The sequence below is a fragment of the Lithobates pipiens genome, unplaced genomic scaffold (genome assembly GCF_037356315.1).
Source record: "Lithobates pipiens isolate NorthernLeopardFrog02 unplaced genomic scaffold, aLitPip1_a1.2 Scaffold_16, whole genome shotgun sequence".
Taxonomy (NCBI): Eukaryota; Metazoa; Chordata; class Amphibia; order Anura; family Ranidae; genus Lithobates; species Lithobates pipiens.
This window is the reverse complement of record NW_027507748.1, coordinates 134,127,157-134,150,395: the sequence shown is the minus strand read 5'-3', so window position 1 is coordinate 134,150,395 and position 23,239 is coordinate 134,127,157. Positions and strand designations below refer to the sequence as shown.

The window sequence follows — 23,239 nt, the reverse complement described above, 5'->3', positions numbered from 1 at the left end:
CGGTCACCTCTGGCCACTTGCTACATGTGCACTTCTTCGATGTGTGCTGCCTATGCTTAGCTCCAGCTTAGCACTGTATCTTTTCATAGAACTTTTAGGGTTGGGGGTGCGTCTGTGTACAGATAGGGGGGTCTATGTGTATACAAGTGGTGATAGGAGAGACTTTGTGTGTACAGGTGGTGGCTGTATGTGTACAGTTAGGGGGAAGGGGCTGTTTGGGGGGACACTAGCAGGTAGGCTTTACAAGGCCCCATGGTTTCTAGTGGCACCTGTGCTTAGCTCACCGGGCCACTGCATACAAAGTTCCCTGGTTGAAATATGGAGGGGTGTTCTGTGCTGTGGAGGGAGTATTTTAAAGCAAGTCTATAGATTTTGACTTACTAAGCATGGGGTCTGTATACATTCTGCATCACTTATGGCAGCACAGCTCTGGGAAGTCTTGGGACTATATCAAGATGTCCACCTCCACACAGAGACACCGTGCAGAACAAAGCATTGTAAGTCAGCAATGGAAAAAGCTGCAGAGCGACCAGCTGCCAGTGCTTTTCCTGCTGCCTGGCTTTTTCAACTTCTGTTTAACCACTTCCCAACCAGCCAAAGTATTTAAACAGCTGGACAGGAGCAGCTCTGATGCGAGTGAATGTACCCGTACATCCTCTCATATCTCCTGCTTGCAACAATCATTGATTGTTGTACCAGGCCACTGTGAGCAGCCTTGGCCAGTCGCTGTAGATCTGAGGGGGACATGCAATTGGATTGGATGATAGAAATCAACAGAGCTTCCCTCATTTTGATCTTCCCCTCAGATCTACAGAGACTGCACTTCCAATGCACTTGCAGTTCACTTGTAGTGCAAAGTGGATTTGCCTTTAGTAAGCCAATCGCAGTGTCTTGAGAAAGATGGATTTAGCTTCTTAGGAATGTTGACAATAAAAAAAACACTTGTGTTTTGATCTACCTCCTCTGCAAGACTCGTGAGTGCTAATCACGACACACCAGATACAGTGTCTGCTGTCCTGTTGCTCCAGGGCCTCCAAAATTGTGATAGGTTGCCCAGAAATTAGATACGTAGTTCATGTACCTAGAACGCCTGAAGGTGCTCCTTGGATTTTGGGCCCTTCTGTGTGGCTAGGCTGTGAAAAAGTCTCACATATATGGTATCCCCATACTCAGAAGTAGCAGAATGTATTTTGGAGTGTAATTATAAGTATGCTGTGTGTGAGAAATATCTTGTTAAAATGACAACTCAGCTGATCTAGAGTTTCATGAATTTGAAATCCCTACTCTTCCCCCCCTTTTTTTCTGCAGGGCTTCTGTGAGAGATCAGAACAGTAATGATTGGTTAGTGCTGGCACAAAGAATTACTCTGATCTGTCCCAGAAGCCCTACAGAGAGAAGGGGGAGAGGACTGGGAATTTCAAATCCCCGGCCCTCTATGTCGGTCATTACCCATGGAGGTAAGTACTGCAAGGGAGAGGGTGTACAGTGTAATGCCGCGTACACACATCCAGACTTTCCGGCAGACTAGGTCAGACGCAATCAGTCCATCGGACAATCCAATTGTGTGTGGGCTAGTCCGATCGTTTTTCATTTTAAAAATCCGATGGACCTAGAAATAGAACATTTCAAATCTGTCAGACGGACTCAATTCCTATTGGGAAAACCGTTCATCTGTATGCTGGTCCAATGGACCAAATACAACGCAAGGGAAGCTATTGGCTACTGGCTATTGAACTTCCTTTTTTAGTCCCATCTTACGTCATCACGTTCATAACGAACGGACTTTCGAACGGACTTAGTCCGTTTGTGTGTGGCCAAGTCCGTTCGTTCGAAAGTCCGTCGGAACTCTGCTAAAAAGTCTGTCGGGAAGACCTTCAGACCTGGTCTGCCGGAAAGTCGTGTGTACGCGGCATTAGTTTACCTTTTCAATTCTGAAACCCTTTAAATGCAAACTTTTCATTTTACCCAGAGCCGACTTTTAAATCCCATTTTAGGTATCTGCTTTGGGATGAAATAAACAAACACAGACCCGAGGATGGGTAGTGTATGTAGCCCAGTGCAAAACAGGGTAAAAACAAATACAATGCTCCTCTATAGCAGATTAGGGAAAGGTGGCAAAAATTAGTTGGCATGAAAATAAAGTCTATTTGTTTGGAAAAGAACACACACAGTGTCAGCAGTCTCCCCTTTGTATGAATCCTGGAGTCTTCTCACCAGTACATGTAAGGCGAAAACTCCCCAAAGATATTGTGTCCACTGCTACTGTTGCATACTTAGGTATACGTTTGCACCTAACAAGGTCATCACGGTAGATCTATGGAGATGCCACATACTCATATCATTTATGTGCAATACCTACCCTTTCACCACTTTCTATAAGTTCCTTCACTGTTTGATAGAAAGGATAAACCACCGCTCCAAAGTAATCCTCGAGGACTGAAGTTCTGTCTCCTATTGATGAGCCCCAGGTGCTGACCATTACACACACCATGAGCAAACAAGCAGGACAAAACTCTGGATAGCCGCACACTCTTTTTCCAGTGTGCGGCTATCCAGAGTTTTGTCCTGCTTGTTTCCTTCACGGTTTACCATGCTTACACAGTGGTTTCTTCTTTTCCTCTCCTTTTTTGTTCCATGGCCATTGGAGGGTTCCAGAAACCACTACCAGCCAACATTTTCATACATATTGATATCTGATATGCTGTGTTTGTGATTGCAATGTCTACTTTTCTAACAACGGTTTCACCCATATCTTCCCCTTTTTTCGCCTTATCTTCTTTGGGATAACTAATAACGTTAACTGTTTTTTATTAACAAGTAATTTCCCATTATCAATATCAGAATAAAGTTAGCATGAATGAGGTGATCTGCATTAAACAGGCCCACTTCCTCCTTTAAATAGTTTTAAAACAAACCCTCATACTAACTTATGTGAACAGTGTTACTTTATTCCTATCATCTACAATGTCATTTCTCTTGAAATGCTGCCAAAAATAGCAAATCATAATATAAGAGAAATGAAATAAATTCTAGTGATGTATTCCTTGTCTACTAAGAACTCTCTCAAAGGCACTTACTGCCCGAGACATCCTTAGCAACTCTTTCATGACAAGAGAGTATCAATACTTTGCTGCCACTAAACATGACCATTTGCTGCAGATAATATGCACTGAGAAAGGACAGCGTTGAAAGCTTGTGCGTTTCCTAACAAGACGACACTATTAGCTTAATCTTTTTCTTTTAAGATGCATTTGCCTTCCCATACTTGTTAACACATGTAAGATTGCAGAGCTCTTGGGAAATTGTTTCTGACAATAATTATGATGGGATTTATTTACAAAAACTGGAGAAAAAAGGAAGTGTATATATATATTTATATATATATATATATATATATAGGAACTAATCAAGTATTTTTTCCTCATTTCACATCCTGCTCAAGTGAAATTTTAGCTGATTATTGATGACAAAGTACCACATTTCACTAGCAGTGCCAGCTATGCATTAAGTTATATAGAGTATCTCACAAAAGTGAGCACAACCCTCACATTTTTGTAAATATTTTATTATATCTTTTCATGTGACACTGAAGAAATTACACTTTGCTACTATGTAAAGTAGTGAGTGTACTGCTTGTATAACAGTGTAAATTTGCACAGCCATTAATGTCTAAACCGTTGGCAACAAAAGTGAGTACACCCCTATGTACAAATTTCCAAATTGGGCCCAAAGTGTCAATATTTTGTGTAGCCACCATTATTTTCCAACACTGCCTTAACCCTCTTGGTCATAGAGTTCACCAGAGCTTCATAGGTTGCCACTGGAGTCCTCTTCTACTCCTCCATGACGACTAAGCTGGTGGATGTTAGAGACCTTGCGCTCCTCCACCTTCCATTTGAGGACGCCCCACAGATGCTCAATAGGGTTTAGGTCTGGAGACATGCTTGGCCAGTGCTTCACCTTTACCCTCAGCTTCTTTATCAAGGCAGCGGTCATCTTGGAGGTGTGTTTGGGGTTGTTAGCATGTTGGAATACTGCCCTGCAGCCCAGTCTCCGAAGGGAGGGGATCTACTGCAGTATGTCACAGTACATGTTGGCATTCATGGTTCCTTCAATGGACTGTAGCTCCCCAGTGTCGGCAGCAATCATGCAGCCCCAGACCATGACACTCCCACTGCCATGCTTGACTGTAGGCAAGACAAGCTTGTCTTTGTACTCCTTACCTGGTTGCTGCCACACATGATCAACACCGTCTGAACCAAATAAGTTTATTTGGTTTCATCAGACCACAAGACATGGTTCCAGTAATCCATGTCTTTAGTCTGCGTGTCTTCAGGAAACTGCGGTCTTTCTTGTGCATCATCTTTCGGGGCTTTTATGCCGCTAAATGGAGTTGCTATGGGCTCTAATGTTGCCCCACCATATGCCTGCACTTTTATGAATGAATTTGAACATAAGTACATATTTTCCAACAATTTATTCAAAACTCATTGCGCCACCTGAGCACCATTGAGTCTTTGAAAAGATTTGATGGAATGCTCAATGAATATTGTCCAGGAATACAATTTAAAATAAACATAGGTGGGAAGTCGGTTGCCTTTTTAGACATGAGAATCTACATAGATCAGAGTCGGATAGAATATGATCTATATACTAAACCTACAGATAGAAACCAACTATTGTCAGTTTTCACCCACCAAATGTATTTATATCCATTGTGAGGAGTCAACTCTGTAGGGTAAAACAGTCAGTGATGAGAATGTGAGAAAGACCACTCAAAAAATTAAAGACAGGATTGCCCAGCACCAGACACAAACAACCATTTTTGCCAGTTTCCAGGCATTTTCTTGAACAAGGATTTGGACCTGAGATTTATGGTTTTAGAGAAAATACTCAGAGATCGGAGAGGGTGTGACATGATTTTAAAATTAAAACAAAGAGAAGTATGGTGGATAAATAAATGATGGTACCCGCACCCTGAGGGAATGAGTAGGGATTACGATTTATACCTTCTTTTATGAAGATTGTGAAAGGTAAATTTCATGCTTCTATACGGGTTGAACGGAACCACACAGAGCAGGAAACATGGAGTGTTTTTGGAGATGGACTATGGCTGACTGACAGCCTAAAGAGAAATAGAGATTTGGTTTTTGTTTGTTTTTTCTGTTTTTCTTTTGATCCTTCTATGATGATTGACTAATCTGTAGTGTAAATATGTACAGGAACTGATTCTTTCTACTACACCAGGAACTGAAGAATTAGATGAGTAATAGGCATGCACTAGTAATGTTTAGATTTAGTTTGTATTAGGATTCAAGTTTGGGGAGGGTTACATTTAGAATTGGAGTGATAATGGAAGTAATGGGATACACCTGTGAGGCTAAACCCTGTGGTATTGATATAAAAATATGAGGTTGTTAGTAGATTATTGCACAAAGCCTGATGAAGAGCATGGTATGCTTGTAACTGTACAGTAGCGCATTATGCATTATATTGTTATGCTTCGAAGAGCTATTAGATAACAATACATTTTTGCATTGGAGAACGTATCCTGTCATTTTTTTCTATTGGATATTGGTGGAAAGTTGGGAGACCACCCTAACACTGAACTCCTGAAAAATAGAGGAACAGCGGAAGTAACCCACCCTATTTTTGGTACTGTATTATGATCAGTGGCGGCCCATCCTTGCCGCCCCCTAATGCATACGCCTGGCCCCTAATCCACATGCAGGGTGCCGGACGCATTGATTTCAATTTTTTTTTTTTTAAAGTGGGAGTTCCGCCGTTTTTTTTTTTAAAAAGCCAGCAAATACAAATACTGCAGCTGCTGACTTTTAAAATAAGGACACTTACCTGCCCAGCGCGCCCGCAATGTCGGCACCCAAAGCCAATCTCTCGATCGTCTCTCGGGTGCTGCCGCCACCATCTTGGGTATGGGAATCAGGAAGTGGAGCCTTGCGGCTTCATTTCCCGGTTCCCTACTGCGCATGCGCGAGTCGCGCTGCGCAATAAGTATGGTCCCCGCTGTCTCTGGGATCCATGTGTTTCCCAGCAGACAGCGGGGGACCCGCGGGAAGGGGCATAAATATCTGCAGATTCTGCGGATATCTATGCCGGAAGTGGGTGCAGTTACCTGTACTGTACAGGTATCTGCACCCCCCTCCCCCCTGAAAGGTGCCAATTGTGGCGCCGGAGGGGGGGAGGGTTCCAATGAGCGGAAGCTCCACTTTAGGGTGGAGCTCCACTTTAAGTACATGATTAGAGCCTATGGCTCTAATTGGCTTCCAAAAAGGGTGGGGTTGGGCACTGCGCCCTGAGCCCACTCTGCTGTGTGACAATAGTGAATTATTATTATAATTATTCGCTATTGTCTTCCAGATTCTCCTCCCGGCCAATCGGGTCTCAGGACGCACTTCCTGTTTGGCCAGGAGGCGAAGCACACAGTCCATGCTAAGCTGTCAGTGTCTCTTTGTATGCTGCATCATTCACGGACTCACCCCATGAGTAGGGATGAGCTCATACGTGTTCTCATGGAACATGTGCAGAGCCCTCCAGGAAGCAGGGCTGCACTAATCACAGGCAGTGAGACATTGCCCCGATGTGCGGCTGCAGAGATCGGGCAATGTCTCATTGCCTGTGATTAGCGCAGCGCTGCACCAACTTCCTGGCTGGCTCTGCACGTGTTCCATGTGAACACGCCTGAACTCATCCCTACCCATAAGGCAGACGATGGTAGAAGAGCAGGTTGCCCACCACCCTGTTGTTCCATTTGAAGATGTCTTTGAAGTCCGCCTGGGAGAAATGGTCAGAGTGTCCCCGGCTCTACCTTCCCTCTGCCTCCTAAATGAAGACATCTGATTGCCCGTCTATCTCCTGCGTGTGCGCGTGCGGGGGAGGGAGGATCCTCGCATTTCCGCCCATCTCCCAGGGAGGTTAGTTTGCCACCCTGCCCAAAATATTGAGCACCAGCCACCGCTGATTATGATATTGTATTAGGGTGCTCTGTGATTTGCAGATACTGTTTGAGAATAGTGCCAACAAGGTCATTGGATGTATCCTTTTCATGGAACACTCTTTGTAGTTCCTACCTTTGGGAGGTAGCTAGTTAGCAAGGTAGTTGGGTGTTGAACACAGCTTATGGCAAATATCTGGTAACTGGTTAAATGGTGGATTGCTCTGTAGCCAAGACTTGCTGTAGAACTGCCAGGTAAAAAGACACCATACAGAAACACTCCTAGCAACAACCTTACAGACTGGTCAGCTCATTCTCACATTGAATTAGGTGCACTACTTGTTCTCAGGAACCTTTTTCACCTTTTTGTGCAAGGACACTCACTCATACCCGCACAGCCATAAATTTGAACACAATTTTACTTCTGTTATACGTGTATGTCCTATCCAGGTCAATGGGATGTTTAATTGTTACCAGCCAAATGACAGAGGGCATGGGTGGCCAAAGACATCGGGCAGGGTTATTACAAAGGGGGAACCAAATGTCATGAGGGGATGGGGGACATTTTTAGCAAACATATACATGTACTTTAAATGTGAACTCCAGAATCAACAGAACATGTCCCAATGCAAGAGACATGTGTATTCTTATTTGAATCTTGGTGTACTATGTGTATTGCTTCCAGTTTGTGCAGTAATCCAGTGTGAAACTTTGCCTCTGTGCAGGAACTTCCTATAATAAAGACCGGTCACTGCTGTTCTCTCTCCTTGTGCAGGATGGAGGGTCTTGTCTCTGCCCCTGAAAGGAGGGAGAGATGAGGGCGCTCTGGTGAGGCTGGGTATCCGGTCCTTAGTAGCAGTGGAGAGATGGCACTGAAGGCAACACTTTGTAGAGAAGAAGCAGCTCTGGAGGGTCATAAAAGAAAAAGTTGCCTCTAAGTGCAGTGGTTAAAAGATGTATTACAGGCACAATGGATTAAGAACACTTTCAAGATAGTAAGAGGTCATAGGCATATAATGATTAATCCTCGTCTGTCTGGGGGAGAGAGAGCCATTCTGCAGCTGTCAGGGTCCCTGGTGATGTGGATTAGTGAGAAGGTGAAGATGCGATGAGGCAGCCTGGGTTCTGGAACCAAGCTGAAACTGATGCCGCGATGTGACATCAAGTGGAGGTGGTGGGCGGTAATGCATTTTGGAGCATGCACAGCTCCTTCTTCAGACCTCTCTTGTCTCCGCCCCTTCCTGTAGTTGTCTGCAGGTAGCCTGTAGTAGGAGGGGCCTGCTGGGTCCCTCCCACAGCCCTGTTCTCTGCACAGGATATGTATAACACAGTGATGATATGATATGATATTTACAAGGTAATATCTGGTTATACAAAGGCTGTTGGTGCACACAAAGTAGATTGAGTTCCCTTTCACACTGGGGCGGTGCGGGCGCTAGCAGTTAACCCCTGAAAAAAAGAGTTATTAGCGCTATGGTGCTGCCGAAGCGCTTTGCAGGTGCTTTGGCAGAGCTGCCCATTAATTTCAATAGGCAGGGCGTTTCCCACACCGCCCCAAAGATGCTGCTTCCAGGACTTTTTTCCTCCCCAGTGTGAAAACATTCAGGTTTTCACACTGGGGTTGCTTGAGAGGCACTTTTCAGGCGCTTTACAGGCAAGCGCCCCAGTGTGAAAGGGGTCTAAAATATTTGGTGACTATTGAGGAATATATTTAAATGAAAGTTTTTGTACCTGGAATTGTGTTGCTGGTCTAGTAATGGACACTACCAGTCATTGAAGATCACCAGCTATGGACTAGCATCTGTAAAGGTATGTCTGGGCAGCCACCTACATTAGTGAGTTTTGGGTCTGGACTTTGTTATGCTCATTTGTTCTGCCAAGAAGAGTTACAATAAAAGTTGTCAAACTGTTAAAGCCTGGTCTGAAGTCATTCAAAGGAGTGCATGATGGTCTCTGATGTATCAAAGAACAGGGTCAGTAAAGCACATATAGGGTATGAAGCAAGGCCACTACTAAAGGTAACGAGAACTAGTGTAAGGAGCAATACAGCCTGTCTTGAGGCGTGATACCTGGTATGGTGGAGGGTCCTCTGGTAGCAAGGTGTCGGTGATCTGGCTTCCTCCCCAGTGGTTGGTTCCCTGAAAATATCAGGACTGAACCCACATTACGGAGACCATGTGGCTAAACTATGGGAGAGTATAGGAGTTAAGTAAGTTAAAGCATGGGGTCTGTGCTAGGATCCCATTCTGTCACTGGGAGCAGGGTGGGATAGGTACGCTGGACTAATTGAGAGGGCACAGTCTCAGCAGTGTCCCTCTTAAATGCAGCATCCACAAATAAAGTGCGTAGTGATACGGAATAGTATTTTTACGGAAGGGCTAGTGTAATCAACTACTGCATCTCATCTCTAAGCGGGGTACCGCCTTAATGTTTGACTTTCACATGAACACATTCCCCGTGTGGTCCTAGGCATTGGTAAACACAAATAAGCCAAAAGGCACCCACATGTGCAGAGCAGCCTTGCCCACATGCAGATGTATTACAATAAATTTTGGGTTTACATGCACTTTAAAGAGAAACAGCAGTCTGCTCACATAATTTGTAATAAAAACATCTTTGCCATTCTGAAGCTTCCCTTCAACCACTTTGCATATTATTTTATATATACTGTGATTCTGTACTTGCCAAATATGCTGCAGAAATCTCCCTCCACTCAGTCTGGCTGCATCCATTTTAACTGTGGGCAGCTGAAGCTGCTGCCTGTTCACTTTCTGGATTTACACAGGCACACAGAGGCACACCTCCAGCTCTGCAGCTCTCATTGACCCTCTTATAAGTCATCACCCCTTCCTGGCAAACTCTCAGGAGAGAGAGCTGTGCATAATGTCATAAGCCTAGTCGTTTTACCAGATAAGAAACAGGAAGTGGGCTGTATAAGGTATTTACTGGCAGAAAAAACATGTTTTACTATCCACATTTAAAACAATAGTGGCAGCAGATTTAAAATATGGAAAGTTGAAAAAATGACTGCTTTAACTTTCTTCAGTCTTAACAAATGCAGAACGTTCAACTGTGGTGGAGAACATAATTATTTGACTTATATTTAGCATCAGTTACAACATCCCCATGAAAAATATATGGTAATGATTACCTGTCATTCATCTCAATTATTTAGGCAATCTCCATGTCATCAAGCAGGTGGTGTGTTTGATTACGTTAACACTCTACTTGTGTTCTTATACAGTATATATCTGTATAAGAAGTATATATATATATATATATATATATATATATATATACATACATATATATATATATATATATATATATATATATATATATATATATATATATACATATATTTATATATATATATATATATATATATATATATATATATATATATATACATATATATATATATATATACACACACATGTGTATATATATATATATATATATATATATAAAATACAATATATATATATACCACCCCCTCCCTTTAGAGTGTAAGCTCTACGAGCAGGGCCCTCCTGTACCTTTTGTATTGTACTGTAATTGTGTTGTCCCCCCTATACATTTTAAAGCGCTGCATAAACTGTTGGCGCTATATAAATTGTGAATAATAATAATAATATAGATTTTTTAAACTCATGCAGAATATGGAACTCATGCCCATTGTATGTGATTTTTTTTAAATGATTTTAACCACAACTTTCATAGTTATGTGGTCAGTATCACACGTTGCAATTTACTTTAATACAAATATTTGCAACTAAAGTGAAAATATAGCAGATTAGTTCATCATAAAGCGTTAAACCGGTTTGCAGGGTGAACTGCTGGCAAAGGGGATTTTTTCATTAATTGCTTATCTCTGCCTGCAATAAGTCGCTGTCGGTGCCCAGCCATGTTTAGTACAGCCTTTCATCAGCAATCAAATATTCAGCATCTAATGGAGAAGAAAAAAAAAAAAATTATTGGCTTGACCGCTAAACATCAACAGCATCTGACAGCAAAGATAAGCTTCCTCCTTTACATATTTTTCAACAGCATATACAGTATAAGTAGCTATATAGCTATGAGGTAGAGACAGGGTTAAATCCAACATTGTCCCTCCTCCCTTAAATATGTATTGTCTCTGCTGCTGCCACACCAACTCCACTGCTGCCTGTGCACAAAAGGCAGCCAGTTCTGAACAACTCCGTCCAGACTTTGCTGTTCCCTGTCACCAAATCCATCCATAGCTTTCTGCAGTGAGTAGGGAAAGAATGAGGAAAGAGGAGGAAATAAGCCGTCTGGTAACACCCACCTTGCAGATCCTGGTATCCTTAGCCTGTGCAGCCAAAGATGCTAAATCCAACGCCTACTTCACACACACTCAGCATCCTCTTGCCTGTGAAAGTTAATATTTTATCCAGCAGGTGCAGGGCCAACTCCAAGCCATTGTGTCTCCGTGTGCTAGTGGGAAAGTGTTTGTTTTTCTCCCACCCTCCCTCTCCTGGGCTTTGATTTCATGACATCCCCCTTGTTACAGCTCCGCATCGGTTTGCGTGTGTGTTTGTTCTGTGTGCATGCATGTGTCTTCTAGCACCATCATGGATCAGTGGAGGAAAGTCACACACTGTCAATGGTCTATGAGCTGAAACTTGTCTTGGAATATTTCTGAGAACCCAAGGGAGAAAGACATTTGGTCCTCTGGCGGAGCCACAGATGAGTTTTTCCTACCGGGATAGGCTTGTCATTGTAACTGCCACTGCAGCACTTTGGAAAGTGACTTCTATAGAAAACTGGCAGCAACCTTTGGATATCTCCGCTTGTCCTGGAATAGAGAGATCCTGAACGTGGGGGCTAAATGTGTGACAGGTGACCTGAAGGTCACTGGGCTAAAAGTCACCTGTCTCAACCCGTACACCTCCAAAGCAAATAAACAGGAGTGGAGAAAAGAAACCTTTCCGCAGGTTTTGGCGCCTAAGTTTTTTTTATTATTATTATTATTTCTACTTTGGTTTTGGATATTGGAGCCGGTAACTATGTCACAACCAACGGAGAGAATCCATTCCAAAAAAGCAGGTATCCGTGCAGCTGTGGTTTTAATTGGATTGCTACACAAATCACGGAAACAGAACCGAGAGCGAAGGTAAACCGTACAGACCGTTAACTCCTGTTTCTTAGCCTTATTCCGTGTATTGCTAGAGCTGGCTCGACCACAGAGAGTTAATGCTGTGGGAGTTGCTGTTATGTGTTAGGCTCACCTTGCGGTCTCTCTGTGGGGCCCATGCATGCTGTGTAGCAAGCAAGAGTTTGCAATGACTTATTGTATTTGTACAATGAATGACTGTGGGTTGTTGAGGAGCTAGTGAAAACAAGAGTGGGAGCACAACCCTACTGTGAACAAAATCCAGGTCCTGCTGAGGCTAGATATCTTAAAAGGCAGCAGGGAAACAATAAGTCATTAGTACGCCAGTGTGTAGGGGGGAGATGAACAAAGATGCAAACAAAACAGCTTAGTTAGCATCTCAAAACAAGTTTTACAAGGGTAGAAATTAAGGTCATCACACTAGGTAATTGACAGCTTGTGCAATTGCTAATGGCATGTTTGACCACACACAAGGGTTTGGATTTGTTAAGTCAGGAGCAAGCTGGCCATAGATCAGCATATTCCCCTTTCCCCATGTCCCCATCCTTTCTGGAATGGTCTGCTGTGATCTCTGCAAAAAGATATACAGATAGAGGTTGCACATGCGCTGTGAGAGGTTTGATCCCTTTTCTCCAGAGAAAAAGTAATGATAGGCAATAAGTTGTCATGACAATAAGTTGTCATATAATACTCTTTAACTTCTAAGTGTTCATTATCGCTCTACTGTTAGCCCCTATATGACACAACTAGCACAAGTGGTGATCTGCATTTGGTATTAGTATGCCATTTATGATCACCTATGGATAAACCATAGAACAATCTCCATATGCACATCTTTTGGACAGTGTTTGAAGGCCAGGTGCTTCAAAACAGCGTTTATCAACCTTTTTAACCTGGAGGAACCCTTGAAATAACTTTCCAGTCTCAGAATAATTATATCATTGGCTCATGGTAATATAGCATAGTGGTCACTGAGAAGAATGCTCCTTACATTTGCGGTCATTGCGAAAAATGTCCACTTAGGCCTCTTCCATATGGGCCTTATCTGGTCTGATCAGTGAGTGATCTATGAAAAGATCTCCTTCTGAATCAGAACAGAATGAATGGCCCTTTTGTAAATCTGTCCATTCAGTTTTTACTATGGGAGCCCTTCAAACCCATATTGAATCTAAGAGCAGAGAGAGGTGTAAATAGACTTGTGGCAATATACATCAAGCTACCTCTGATCCATCACATTTCGGCCGGAAAAAGGGAAAAGGACATAAACCTTGTCCCCATTTATTCTGTGAACCTGGACAGAGTTGGAGGTAATTGAATGTAAACGGATGCCCCTATTTACATTCTTACATATTTTACATGGAGGTTCGTACCTGATGCTGATCACCAACTGTGTAAAAAGGACCTTAAGACCCCTTCCACACGGAGCCGTCTAGGGTGTCAGTGGTAAATAGGCCCTATCTTTAGCGCTCCTTTACCATCATCTATTCGGCCGCTGGCGGGGTGGTTTCATCCCCACGCTAGCGGCCAAAAAGGGGTCAAATCCGCCCGCAAAACACCCCCGGAGCGGCCTTTTTTTCGGCGGTATCGCAGCGCTGCCCCATTGATTTCAATGGGGAGCAGCGGTGGAGGAGCAGTAGAGGAGCGGTGAGTTCACCGCTCCTTCACCGCTCCAAGGAAGCTGCTGGCAGGACTTTTGCCAACGCACCGCTCCAGTGTGAAAGCCCTCTGACTTTCACACTGGAGTGAATGGAGCAGCTTCTTTAGGGCGTTTTGCAGGCGCTATTTTTAACGCTATAGCACCTGCAAAATGCCCTCAGTGTGAAAGGGGTCTTAGTATAGCTAAAAAGATCAGGGTTGCCATTAGTTACTTGTCTGAGAATCAGAAATTGCCCAAGCTGCCCATAGCAACATTTTGAGGAACCCTAGTTGAGAAAGGCTGCTGCCCATAGTGGTACAAGGTGGCAACTTATCTCTGCCTTAACGGGCAGCTATCAAAACAATTTCCAGCCTGCCCAATGACATCCCAGATGCTGGTGCGTATTTGTCATTTTTCCTTCACATACAGCCAGATTGTTGCATGATTTCATCAGTCATAAATCTGTTTATGGGTTACTTTATGCTACAGTAGCAATGTCTATAACGCAGTGGCATATTTTCTCATCGGTATTGGGCGACATCTGATATTTGTCTAGTCTTCTCACCACTGCCAAGTTCCCACAACAGCTGCATTTTTATCTCTCTAACAGTAGAACATGTGCTGTGAAAGGATTGTTCTCTTATCTCACTACTTTTATTGAGCTGCGATGTAATGCATGCATGTGCACCTGGATCAGCTCTTCTCGGCCCTTGTCACTGGAGGAGCTGATGGGTCCCCCCAGTTTTCATGCTCCATGCAAAGACTCAGGCAGATGCCTGTTTAGTAGCCCCACAGTAATAGTATGTTGACTGATCTAAGATTATTTTCCTGGCTGCAAGAACATTTTTAACAATGGGTCCAAAAACAATCATAATCATTTCACTGTAACCATAAATTGGGCGCAGAAAAAAAAGATTTTTACTGGAGACAACGTTCAGCATGCTGAGAAATCTTTGCAACTGGTGCTATTATTTGTATCACATACAGAAATTGGGAGTTGTTTCAATTCAGTAGATAGTATAATCTAAAACTCCAGATTAGATCTGAGTCGTAATATCGGCACGGAGTCCTATGTTGCCGAAATACATTGTCGTCTATGATTACAGTTAGATTTCCTCCACATCCTTTTATAGCGTCAGGCAAAGAACTCAAAAGTGAAATGATTTTGTAGAGGAGATAAAATTCCTCTGCTTCGAAAAGTTTAATTCAGTTAGTTCATACAGATCTAGGATGGCGGAGTATTAGGAAAGTTTAATATTTATGTGTTGCAAAGCAACAGATCCTTGTATGACATCATTGTCCTAATGTCTGGAACAAGAAGCGTAGAGCATTAGGGGCATGATGTTGTAGCCATGACCAATGTTAGATTATACGGAGTTCAGCGTAAATACTGAAGAAGTGACACTGTACTTGAAACATCTCCAATACCCTTTAATATTTGTACATAGTTCCCATTATACACCTTACCTGCCCCAAGGGTGATGTAGATCATACAAAGCCTCATCACCTGAGAAGGGGGAGGGGAGAGAACAGGTGCCTAGTGGTAATCTATAGGTGCTATTAGAAGAATATCTCTTATATAGGTTATTATATATTTTAATTATTAGCTAAAGCTAAAACTAGATGTGGGTACGCCCGCACTGGTTGGCATCATATACAAAGGCACAGGTTGCACACGGCCAAGGCTGGCTGTGGCTGAACTATCATGAAAACGTTTGTAATTAATACTTTAATACACATAAAGATTCTATCCACAGCTTTCATTTATTTTTCTTTAGCATTACTCTTTTTACAGTTTTCTCTACATTTCATGCAGACCAAACTGTGACAGGGATCGGGACAAACTATACTAAGTGACAGAAGTTGGGATAAACTATAACCCTGCCAGGAGTGTTTAACTACTTCAATACCAGCCACTTACACCCCCTTCCTGCCCAAGCCAATTTTCAGCTTTTAGCGCGGTCGCTGTTTAAATGACAATTGCGTGGTCATGCTACACTGTACCCAAACAGAATTTTTATCATTTTGTTCCCACAAATAGGGCTTTCTTTTGGTGGTATTTGATCACCTCTGCGGTTTTTAGTTTTTGCTAAACAAATAAAAAAGGCCTAAAATTTTTGAAAAAAAAAAAGTTTTTCTTCTGTTTCTGTTATAAAATTTTGTAAATAAGTAAGTTTTCTCCTTTCTGTTAAGGTGGCACCGATGAGGTGACACCAATGAGGTGGCACTGAAGGGCACTAACGATGGGCACTAATAGGTGTCACTGATGGGTACTGGGAGGCGGCACTGATATGCAGCACTAATGGGCATTAATAGGTGGCACTGATGGGCACTCATGGGTGGCACTGGTGGGCACTTATGGGCACTGATAGGTGACACTGAAAGTCTGCACTGATGGGTACCTATGGGCGGCACTGCTAGGCACTGATAGGTGGCACTGCTGAGCACTGATATGTGGCACTGATATGTGGCACTGATATGTGGCATTCATAACTGATGGCAGGCATTGGGGATGGGCACTGATTGGCAGCTGCCTGGGCACTGATTGGCATTTCCCTGGTGGCCTAGGGTGGCATACCTGGTGGGTCAGTGTGGTGGCAATCCCTGGTGGTCCTGGGTGGGTATGCAATGGGGGGGCTGTGCTGATAAACAATCATCACAGACCCCCCCCCCCCCCCCCTCAGGAGAGCAGCCGATCGGCTCTCCTCTACTCGTGTCTGTCAGATGAGAGTGAGGAAAAGCGAATCAACGGCTCTTCCTGTTTACATCGTGATCAGCCATGATTGGACACGGCTGATCACTTTGTAAAGTGCCTCCGTCAGAGGCTCTTTACCCAGATCGGTGTAGTGGTGTGTCAGACGGTGTGAGTAAGAGCGGTCATTCTGGAAAGCCGTCATATGACATCCACCCAAAACGAGAGCCGCGCCGCCCAGCCGTCATTTGACGGCCAGTGGGCAGGAAGTGGTTAAAGCTAAACTAAACCCCCCTACTCTTTACAGCCAAGGAAGCTTCCATCCTAGCTGTTTGATCAGCAGTTGCCATGGTGCTGCACATGTGATCAAGTATGACACCAGCCATTTGATGGTTTGGTTGAAAGCACATGCAACTGTGACAGCTATCATTCATGGCATGCCTTGAGTGTAAGTACTTTGGAAATTAGTTAAATTGATGGATTTAGTTCCGCTTTACTTTTCCTCACCTTTTATTCATTTGCCAAGTAGAAATGATGTCATCATTGATGTAAAACCCCCCCCCCCCAGGAGTTATTGCTTTCTGACATATCTCCCCCCCCCCACCAGAACACCATGGTCAATGGCTGAGAGCGCTGCTTGGGAGCCGGTCGGCTACTGGTTTTCCAGCATGCACGTCCGAAAGAAGCCGGCCAAACAGCTGACTTCTGTCAGAAAATATAAATAAAGGAATGTCAAAAGGCATTTTCACTCTCAACTCCCCACAGAGGAGTTGATTTCAATCTTAGCGACCTCTTGTTTGTTTGGTTGAGCTGAAGTAGTGGAAATAGCATACTTACCTGTCCAGTGATGCCAGCTCTGTCGGTCCCATGCTTGTTCCCGCTTTCTCTCTAATGTCACCAGAAAGCCAGTGTTGACTTCTGGGCCTTAGTAGCCAGCCCTTTGATGGCACTCCACCATGCATGCAAAGTGTGTTCTATATAGCCACAAAGCCTCTTGGGGCAGGTGATGTGGTAATCGTAGGAGGCTTTGGGCATGGGGGATGTCATCCTATAGCAGGGAGGTGCGGTGAGGTCAGTGGCTGACGAGGCACTGGCTAGTATCAGAGCCAGATACACACAGGTTACATATGCTGCAAACGTTAGAGCGAGAGCAATAATTCTACCACTAGACCTCCTCTGTAATATGTAACCTGTACACATTTTTAAAGTTTCTCCTATGGAGCTTCGCCTATGGAGATTTTTAAATACTGATGTTTGGTGCCATTCCACAAGTGTGCACAATTTTAAAGCGTGACATGTTAGGTATCTACTTACTCATCTTTCATAGTATACCATAGTATAGTATACCATTCATAGTAAAGCGGGCTAACTTTAGTGTTTTGTTTTTTTATTCATGAAACAGTTTCTTTCCAAGAAAAATTGCTGCGCAAATATTGTGTAACATAAAAAGTTGCAATGACCACTATTTTTTTCCCTAGGGTGTCTGATAAAACAGTGTATATAATGTTTGGGGGTTCTGTGTAATTTTCTAGCAAAAAAATGATGATTTTTATATGTAGGAGAGAAGTGTCAGAATTGGCCTGGGTGGTGGCAAGGGGTTAATTACCATAAGTAATATACAAATAATTGTTATATATTATTTTTAAGGTAATTTACTATATTTTCAAAAACTGTACTCAAGCAGGTGGCTTAACGGACAAATTACTGAAGTTTGAAGTTATAACTTCAAACCAGTAATTTCACAGTAAGGCCGCGTACACACGGGCGGATTGTCTGCCCAACTAAGTTCGGCAGACAATCTGACAGACAGTCCGTTCAAAATTAGCATGAACGGACTTGACCACACACGATGAGCAGACAGTCCGCTGAAAGCGTGCGTGATGACGTGTACAGCACGTACGACGGGACTAGAAAAACGACGTCCTATACACTGCAATGCAACCTTCGGCCGTGTAAACCCTTTCTGAGCATGCGCCATACTTAGTCCGTCCAACTTGCCTACACACGAGCGGACTGTCCGCTGAAACCAAGTTTGGACGGACAAAACCAAGTTTGAACGGACTGTCTTACGGAAATTCCGTAAGACTTTGTTCGTCAGACTGTCCGCTGAAAAAGTCCGCTGAAGCCCACACACGAGCGGATTGTCCGCTGAAACACTGTTCAGCGGACTAAGTTGGGCAGACAGTCCGCCCGTGTGTACGCGCCCTAAATAGATACATAATAAATTATTATCTTATAATATATGATTTAGCTTGAACCTTTCTAGCAGCAGCAGATTCACATTCTCCCTCTTAACTGTGTGAGAAAAACATGGGATTGTGGGTAAATATAACTATAAACACATGGTTTTTCTTGTAGTTAAGAGGGCTGGGCTGGAAGAGAGTATTTGTCTTTTGGACACATTCCCACTTCTATGACACTGCAGTGAGAGGCATGCCTCCACTGCAGCATTTTTATTGGACAGCTTGGGCCAATGGCACTTAACCATGGGTCCAAGACTCCAAGCTATCCATTGAGCTCAGTGCCTCTTACAAAAAGTGAGGAGAGGCTCTGTGAGCTCATCCTCTCAGTCTGCTGCAAACAGAGTGTGCTTGCTGGTCGCCAAGCTACGACCCTTGAAGCCGATTGTATTTTTTAATTTTTTTTATGCTCATGACAGGTGTGGCTCTGCCTCACCTGCCTCCCTTGACTGCATGTCCCTGTCCTATAGGCAGGGCTTTTTTCTCACAGAATAGGTGCAGGAACTCCCCCCTTCTGAGTTCCACTTTGTCTCTGCCCCCTATCAACCTCCAATCACCATCCCTTGATTCCACCCCCTACCCACCTCCCAGTACTGCCCCAAGTATCATTTGCTAAATAATTTGTAGGGAATTTGTTCTTGTCTAATAACAGGAAACGCTGTAAAAATAGATGGACTGGAGCCAGCAACAAAAGACTCATCCACATTAATAATAGATCCTCCCAAACAACAATAGATTCCCCACCCACCAATAATAGATCCCACCCCAGCAACAATAGGTCCTCCCAAGCAACAAAAATTCCCTTCCCAGCAACAATAGGCCCCATCCCACCAACAATAGTTCTCCACACAATAGACCCCCCCCCCCCCCCACACACACAGAAACAATGGTCATCAACAACAAAAATCCACCCCAGCAACATTAGACCCCCCCCCAGCAACATCAACATATCTCCCATTGGACCCTCCAGCAGCCAGCAGCAATAGACCCCTCCTTCAACAGTAGATCACTACAAGCACCATAAGATGCCCCCTAGCATTGCAACAACAGATCCCCACAAGCAATAATAAACCCTCACACAAAAACAGATCCCCACCAGTGAGCATAAATCCCCCAGCAGACAGCATCAATAGACCCTCCAGCACACCCCTTGCTTTTACATACATTTGGTGCTGGAGGTGCCGGAAACTGCGTCCCCCCACGTTCCCACTGAAAAAAAGCCCTGCCTATAGGCAAGAAAGGCAGAAGCACAGGCTGCTCTCTGCAGAAAAACTATCTCCTCCTCTTTAAAGAAAAGTTTGTTTCAATTTGCTGAACTGGGGAGGAATAAAATAAAGGAAGTAGTAAAATGAGAGAAGGTCCACTTTAAACAAATACAAATTCATATACTGAATACTGTCATAGCATGTGTTGCATACAGTTATAAATGTACAGTTTTCTGTAATAATGACGCTTTACAGTACATCAGTACTCAGGGGCGGACAGACAACTCATGGGGCCCCCGGGCAATAGGAGATTATGGGGCCACACAGTATACACACACACAGTATACACATAACTGTACACACATTATACACAGGCATGTTTCTATTGGCTGAGAAGGTACTGAAGAGGTGGGGCAGCTATAATCTCAGGATTTTTAGACCAAAGGATGTTGGTAAGGGACATTTCAGAGACAGATGTAAAAAAAAAATGATTTTTACATACTGTCCCTGGTTTTACTGAGGCTGGCAACTCTGATGGGGCCCCCTAGTGGCCCGGGCCCTTGGGCAGTGCCCGAGTAGCCAAATGGTCAGTCCGTCCCTGTCAGTACTTTTATTTTTTTTGTACTTAGAGCCCTTAGTACTGTCCACCTTGTCTATACTTGCCTTTTAGCCCAATCCAGTGATCCTCATTACAAGGACCCACTGCCTGAACAAAAATGGCTGCTTCAATTTGCATATTCATTTAGAGGCTCAATTCAGTACTAATGTTATCCTCAGGTGGTCACTTGTAATACATCTTTCCCATAGGAATGAATGGTGCAACCACATGCATGCATAGTACAAAGTGCTCATGTTTGGAGGAAAGGCTGTGCAGATCAGAGCAGGGCCACCCAGTGGATTTTAATCACATCCAGTTAGTGTGAAAAAGTTGGCCACATACATATAGTATCCCGACATGACTTCTTTGGATGTTGTTTGCACAAGACTTTCAGCAAATGATTGGTACTGAAATACCTTTCTGTTCCAGTATACACATTTTTCCCAGCAAAACTATTTATGGTTTATAGTCATGCTATATAGACATGCTATATACTTCACCATTACTTTTTATATTTAATGTGACTGACAACCTCTTCCATGGATATTAGATGATGTTTCTTCATTAGGGAATAATCCATTGACTGGAAGATCCTACATTATGTATGACCTACTTAAGCAAAAGCTTTTGCATCTATAATTGTACAGTTTTATTATGTAGAATGCTACTAGATACTGTATTTGTGCATTCACAGTGTAGGACAAATGAGAATTGAAGGAAAGTTTCCCATACATGGGAACTTTGTTCAGTTGTGTCTCAAAATTACACCTGGAGACCATTTGTGTCAAATAGATTTCTGTTGAACAGAAGTATCATGATTGGTTGTTTTATAGAAATGTAGACTAGTGTTGTGTATCTTCATGCAGCAAACTGTACCTAAGTAAGGCATTTTCTTTCGAAAATCTTATCTAAGAATTTTTAGTTCGTATTTTGCACCATTAGTGAGCTGCAGCAAAAGCCGATTTTTGTGCGGCCATCAAATTTGAGTAATTGGAAATTTCTTGAAAAACAAGCGAAAATGAAATGCGCATGTGAAAGAAAAGAAGATTCTCAGCCATGAAAATTTCAAAATCAATGGTGGCACCATCGGATCACAAAACGCACAAATTTTCTGATTTTCAAAAGAAAATTCTTTTCGAAATTCGAGCATGTATGCCCAGCCTTAAAGTGGATGTAAACTCAAAATGATTTTTTTTTTTTTTTATGTCATAATGTAGAGTATAAGATTTCCTGTCATTTGAGCCCAGTCTTGCCACAAAGAGTTATGCCATCTCTGAGCAATCATCTTTTGTTGTCTCTTTTACCCTCTTTTATTGTTCAGTGAGACAAACAGAAAAACGTTGTCAAATCCTCCCCCTTGCTTTGAGTGACAGGTGATTTACATATCTCGTGCACTAGCCTAAGAGACATGCATTATTTTTTTATTCCCTCCCACAATTTTGAAAAAAAAAATGTATATATATATTTTTTACTTTCTGCTATAAAACATCCAATAAAAAATTCAAAATAATCATGTCTTTAGAAATGTAGGCCGATATGCAATATGCTACATATTTTAGGTAAAAAAATCCCAATAAGCATATATAGATTGGTTTACCCAAAAGTTATAGCGTTCACACACTGTGGGATATTTTTTAAAGTAGAAAATATATATAAAACAAGGAATGCATAGATACACTGAAAGTTCTTACATATATAAATTAAATCTCTCCGAAACGCGTAGGATACTTGAAGTAACTTATATATGTACAGACTTTCAGTGTATCTATACATTCCTTGTTTTTTATATATTTTTCTACTTTTTTTATTTTTCAATAAAATTATTGTTTGAATCTTTAGAAGAATTTTTTGGATAGTTATTGTACGTGCCTTAAAAGTCCACCACTAGGGGTATTTTAAAAGTTTTGTCTGTCACTGCACTAATGACACTGGCTGGGAAGGGGTTAACAGTAGGGGCAATCAAAGAGTTGCATTTGTTCCTAGCCAGTGCTTTCTGTACTGTGGGGAGGTGTTTTTACTAAGGGAAGGCAAAGATCCTTGTCCCTGCTTTGCAAAAACATTGGATCAATGCCTACCTTCCTCACAGAACGGCAATCTGTCTTGTTTTACATAGGCAGATTGCCGTTCTGCCTGTGTACTAGAGCTGCAACGTTGAGGTGACGTAATTGATTACGTAGACTACAAAAATACGTCGACATGCGTGCAGGGTGTCGATGCGTCACACTGCTCCGTGTCTCCCGCTCTCCTCCGTGCTGCCGTCCCCCTCTCTTCTCCCCCTCCGTGCATCTGTCCCCCTCTCTCTTCTCCCCCTCCATGCATCTGTCCCCCTCTCTCTTCTCCCCCTCCGTGCTGCCACCCCCCTCGGTATCTCAGGATGGAGAGCAGAGGTAGAAGCCAGTAAACCCGGCTGCTTCGTTTTCAGAATGGTCCGAGTCAGTGACCACTGACTCTGTCCATTCACATAACTGAAACATTGTAACCTCCTCTGATTACGATGTCTCAGTTAATGAATGGAGAGAAGCCGCTGTCTTCTCTCCATTCATTATCAGTGCAGCAGCGGCTGCAGAGAAAGGGACTGGGGAATCTCTGTTCCCAGTCCCTTTCCCTGTCACAAATGGGAGATGTCAGAGGTCTGTTAATACCCCTGATATCTCACCATAGCCCCCCCCCCCCCAACAGGGCTGATAAAAAATTGCAATAAATAATAATAAAAAAAATTGTAAAAAATAATTTAAAAAAATCAAAAAACACACTGATACTGTCCCCACACACCCTCCCC

The 23,239-nt window shown here is 43.0% G+C and overlaps 1 protein-coding gene across 9 annotated transcripts in view; it reads left to right on the top strand.

Annotated features, from left to right (window-relative positions):
• Positions 1–23,239, top strand: part of RAP1GAP2 (RAP1 GTPase activating protein 2) — a 1,165,364-nt gene that overhangs the window by 665,595 nt on the left and 476,530 nt on the right. For 4 of the 9 annotated variants that reach the window (XM_077480478.1, XM_077480485.1, XM_077480480.1 and 1 more), the window contains exon 1: positions 11,956–12,089. The exons of 3 other annotated variants lie outside the window; for them this stretch is intronic. In XM_077480478.1, the coding sequence (XP_077336604.1) occupies positions 11,983–12,089 (107 nt within the window). In that variant the 5' untranslated portion in view covers positions 11,956–11,982. Of the gene's footprint in view, positions 1–11,955; positions 12,090–23,239 lie in introns of those variants that run through there. 2 more of the 9 variants (XM_077480479.1, XM_077480476.1) reach the window with 1 other exon arrangement.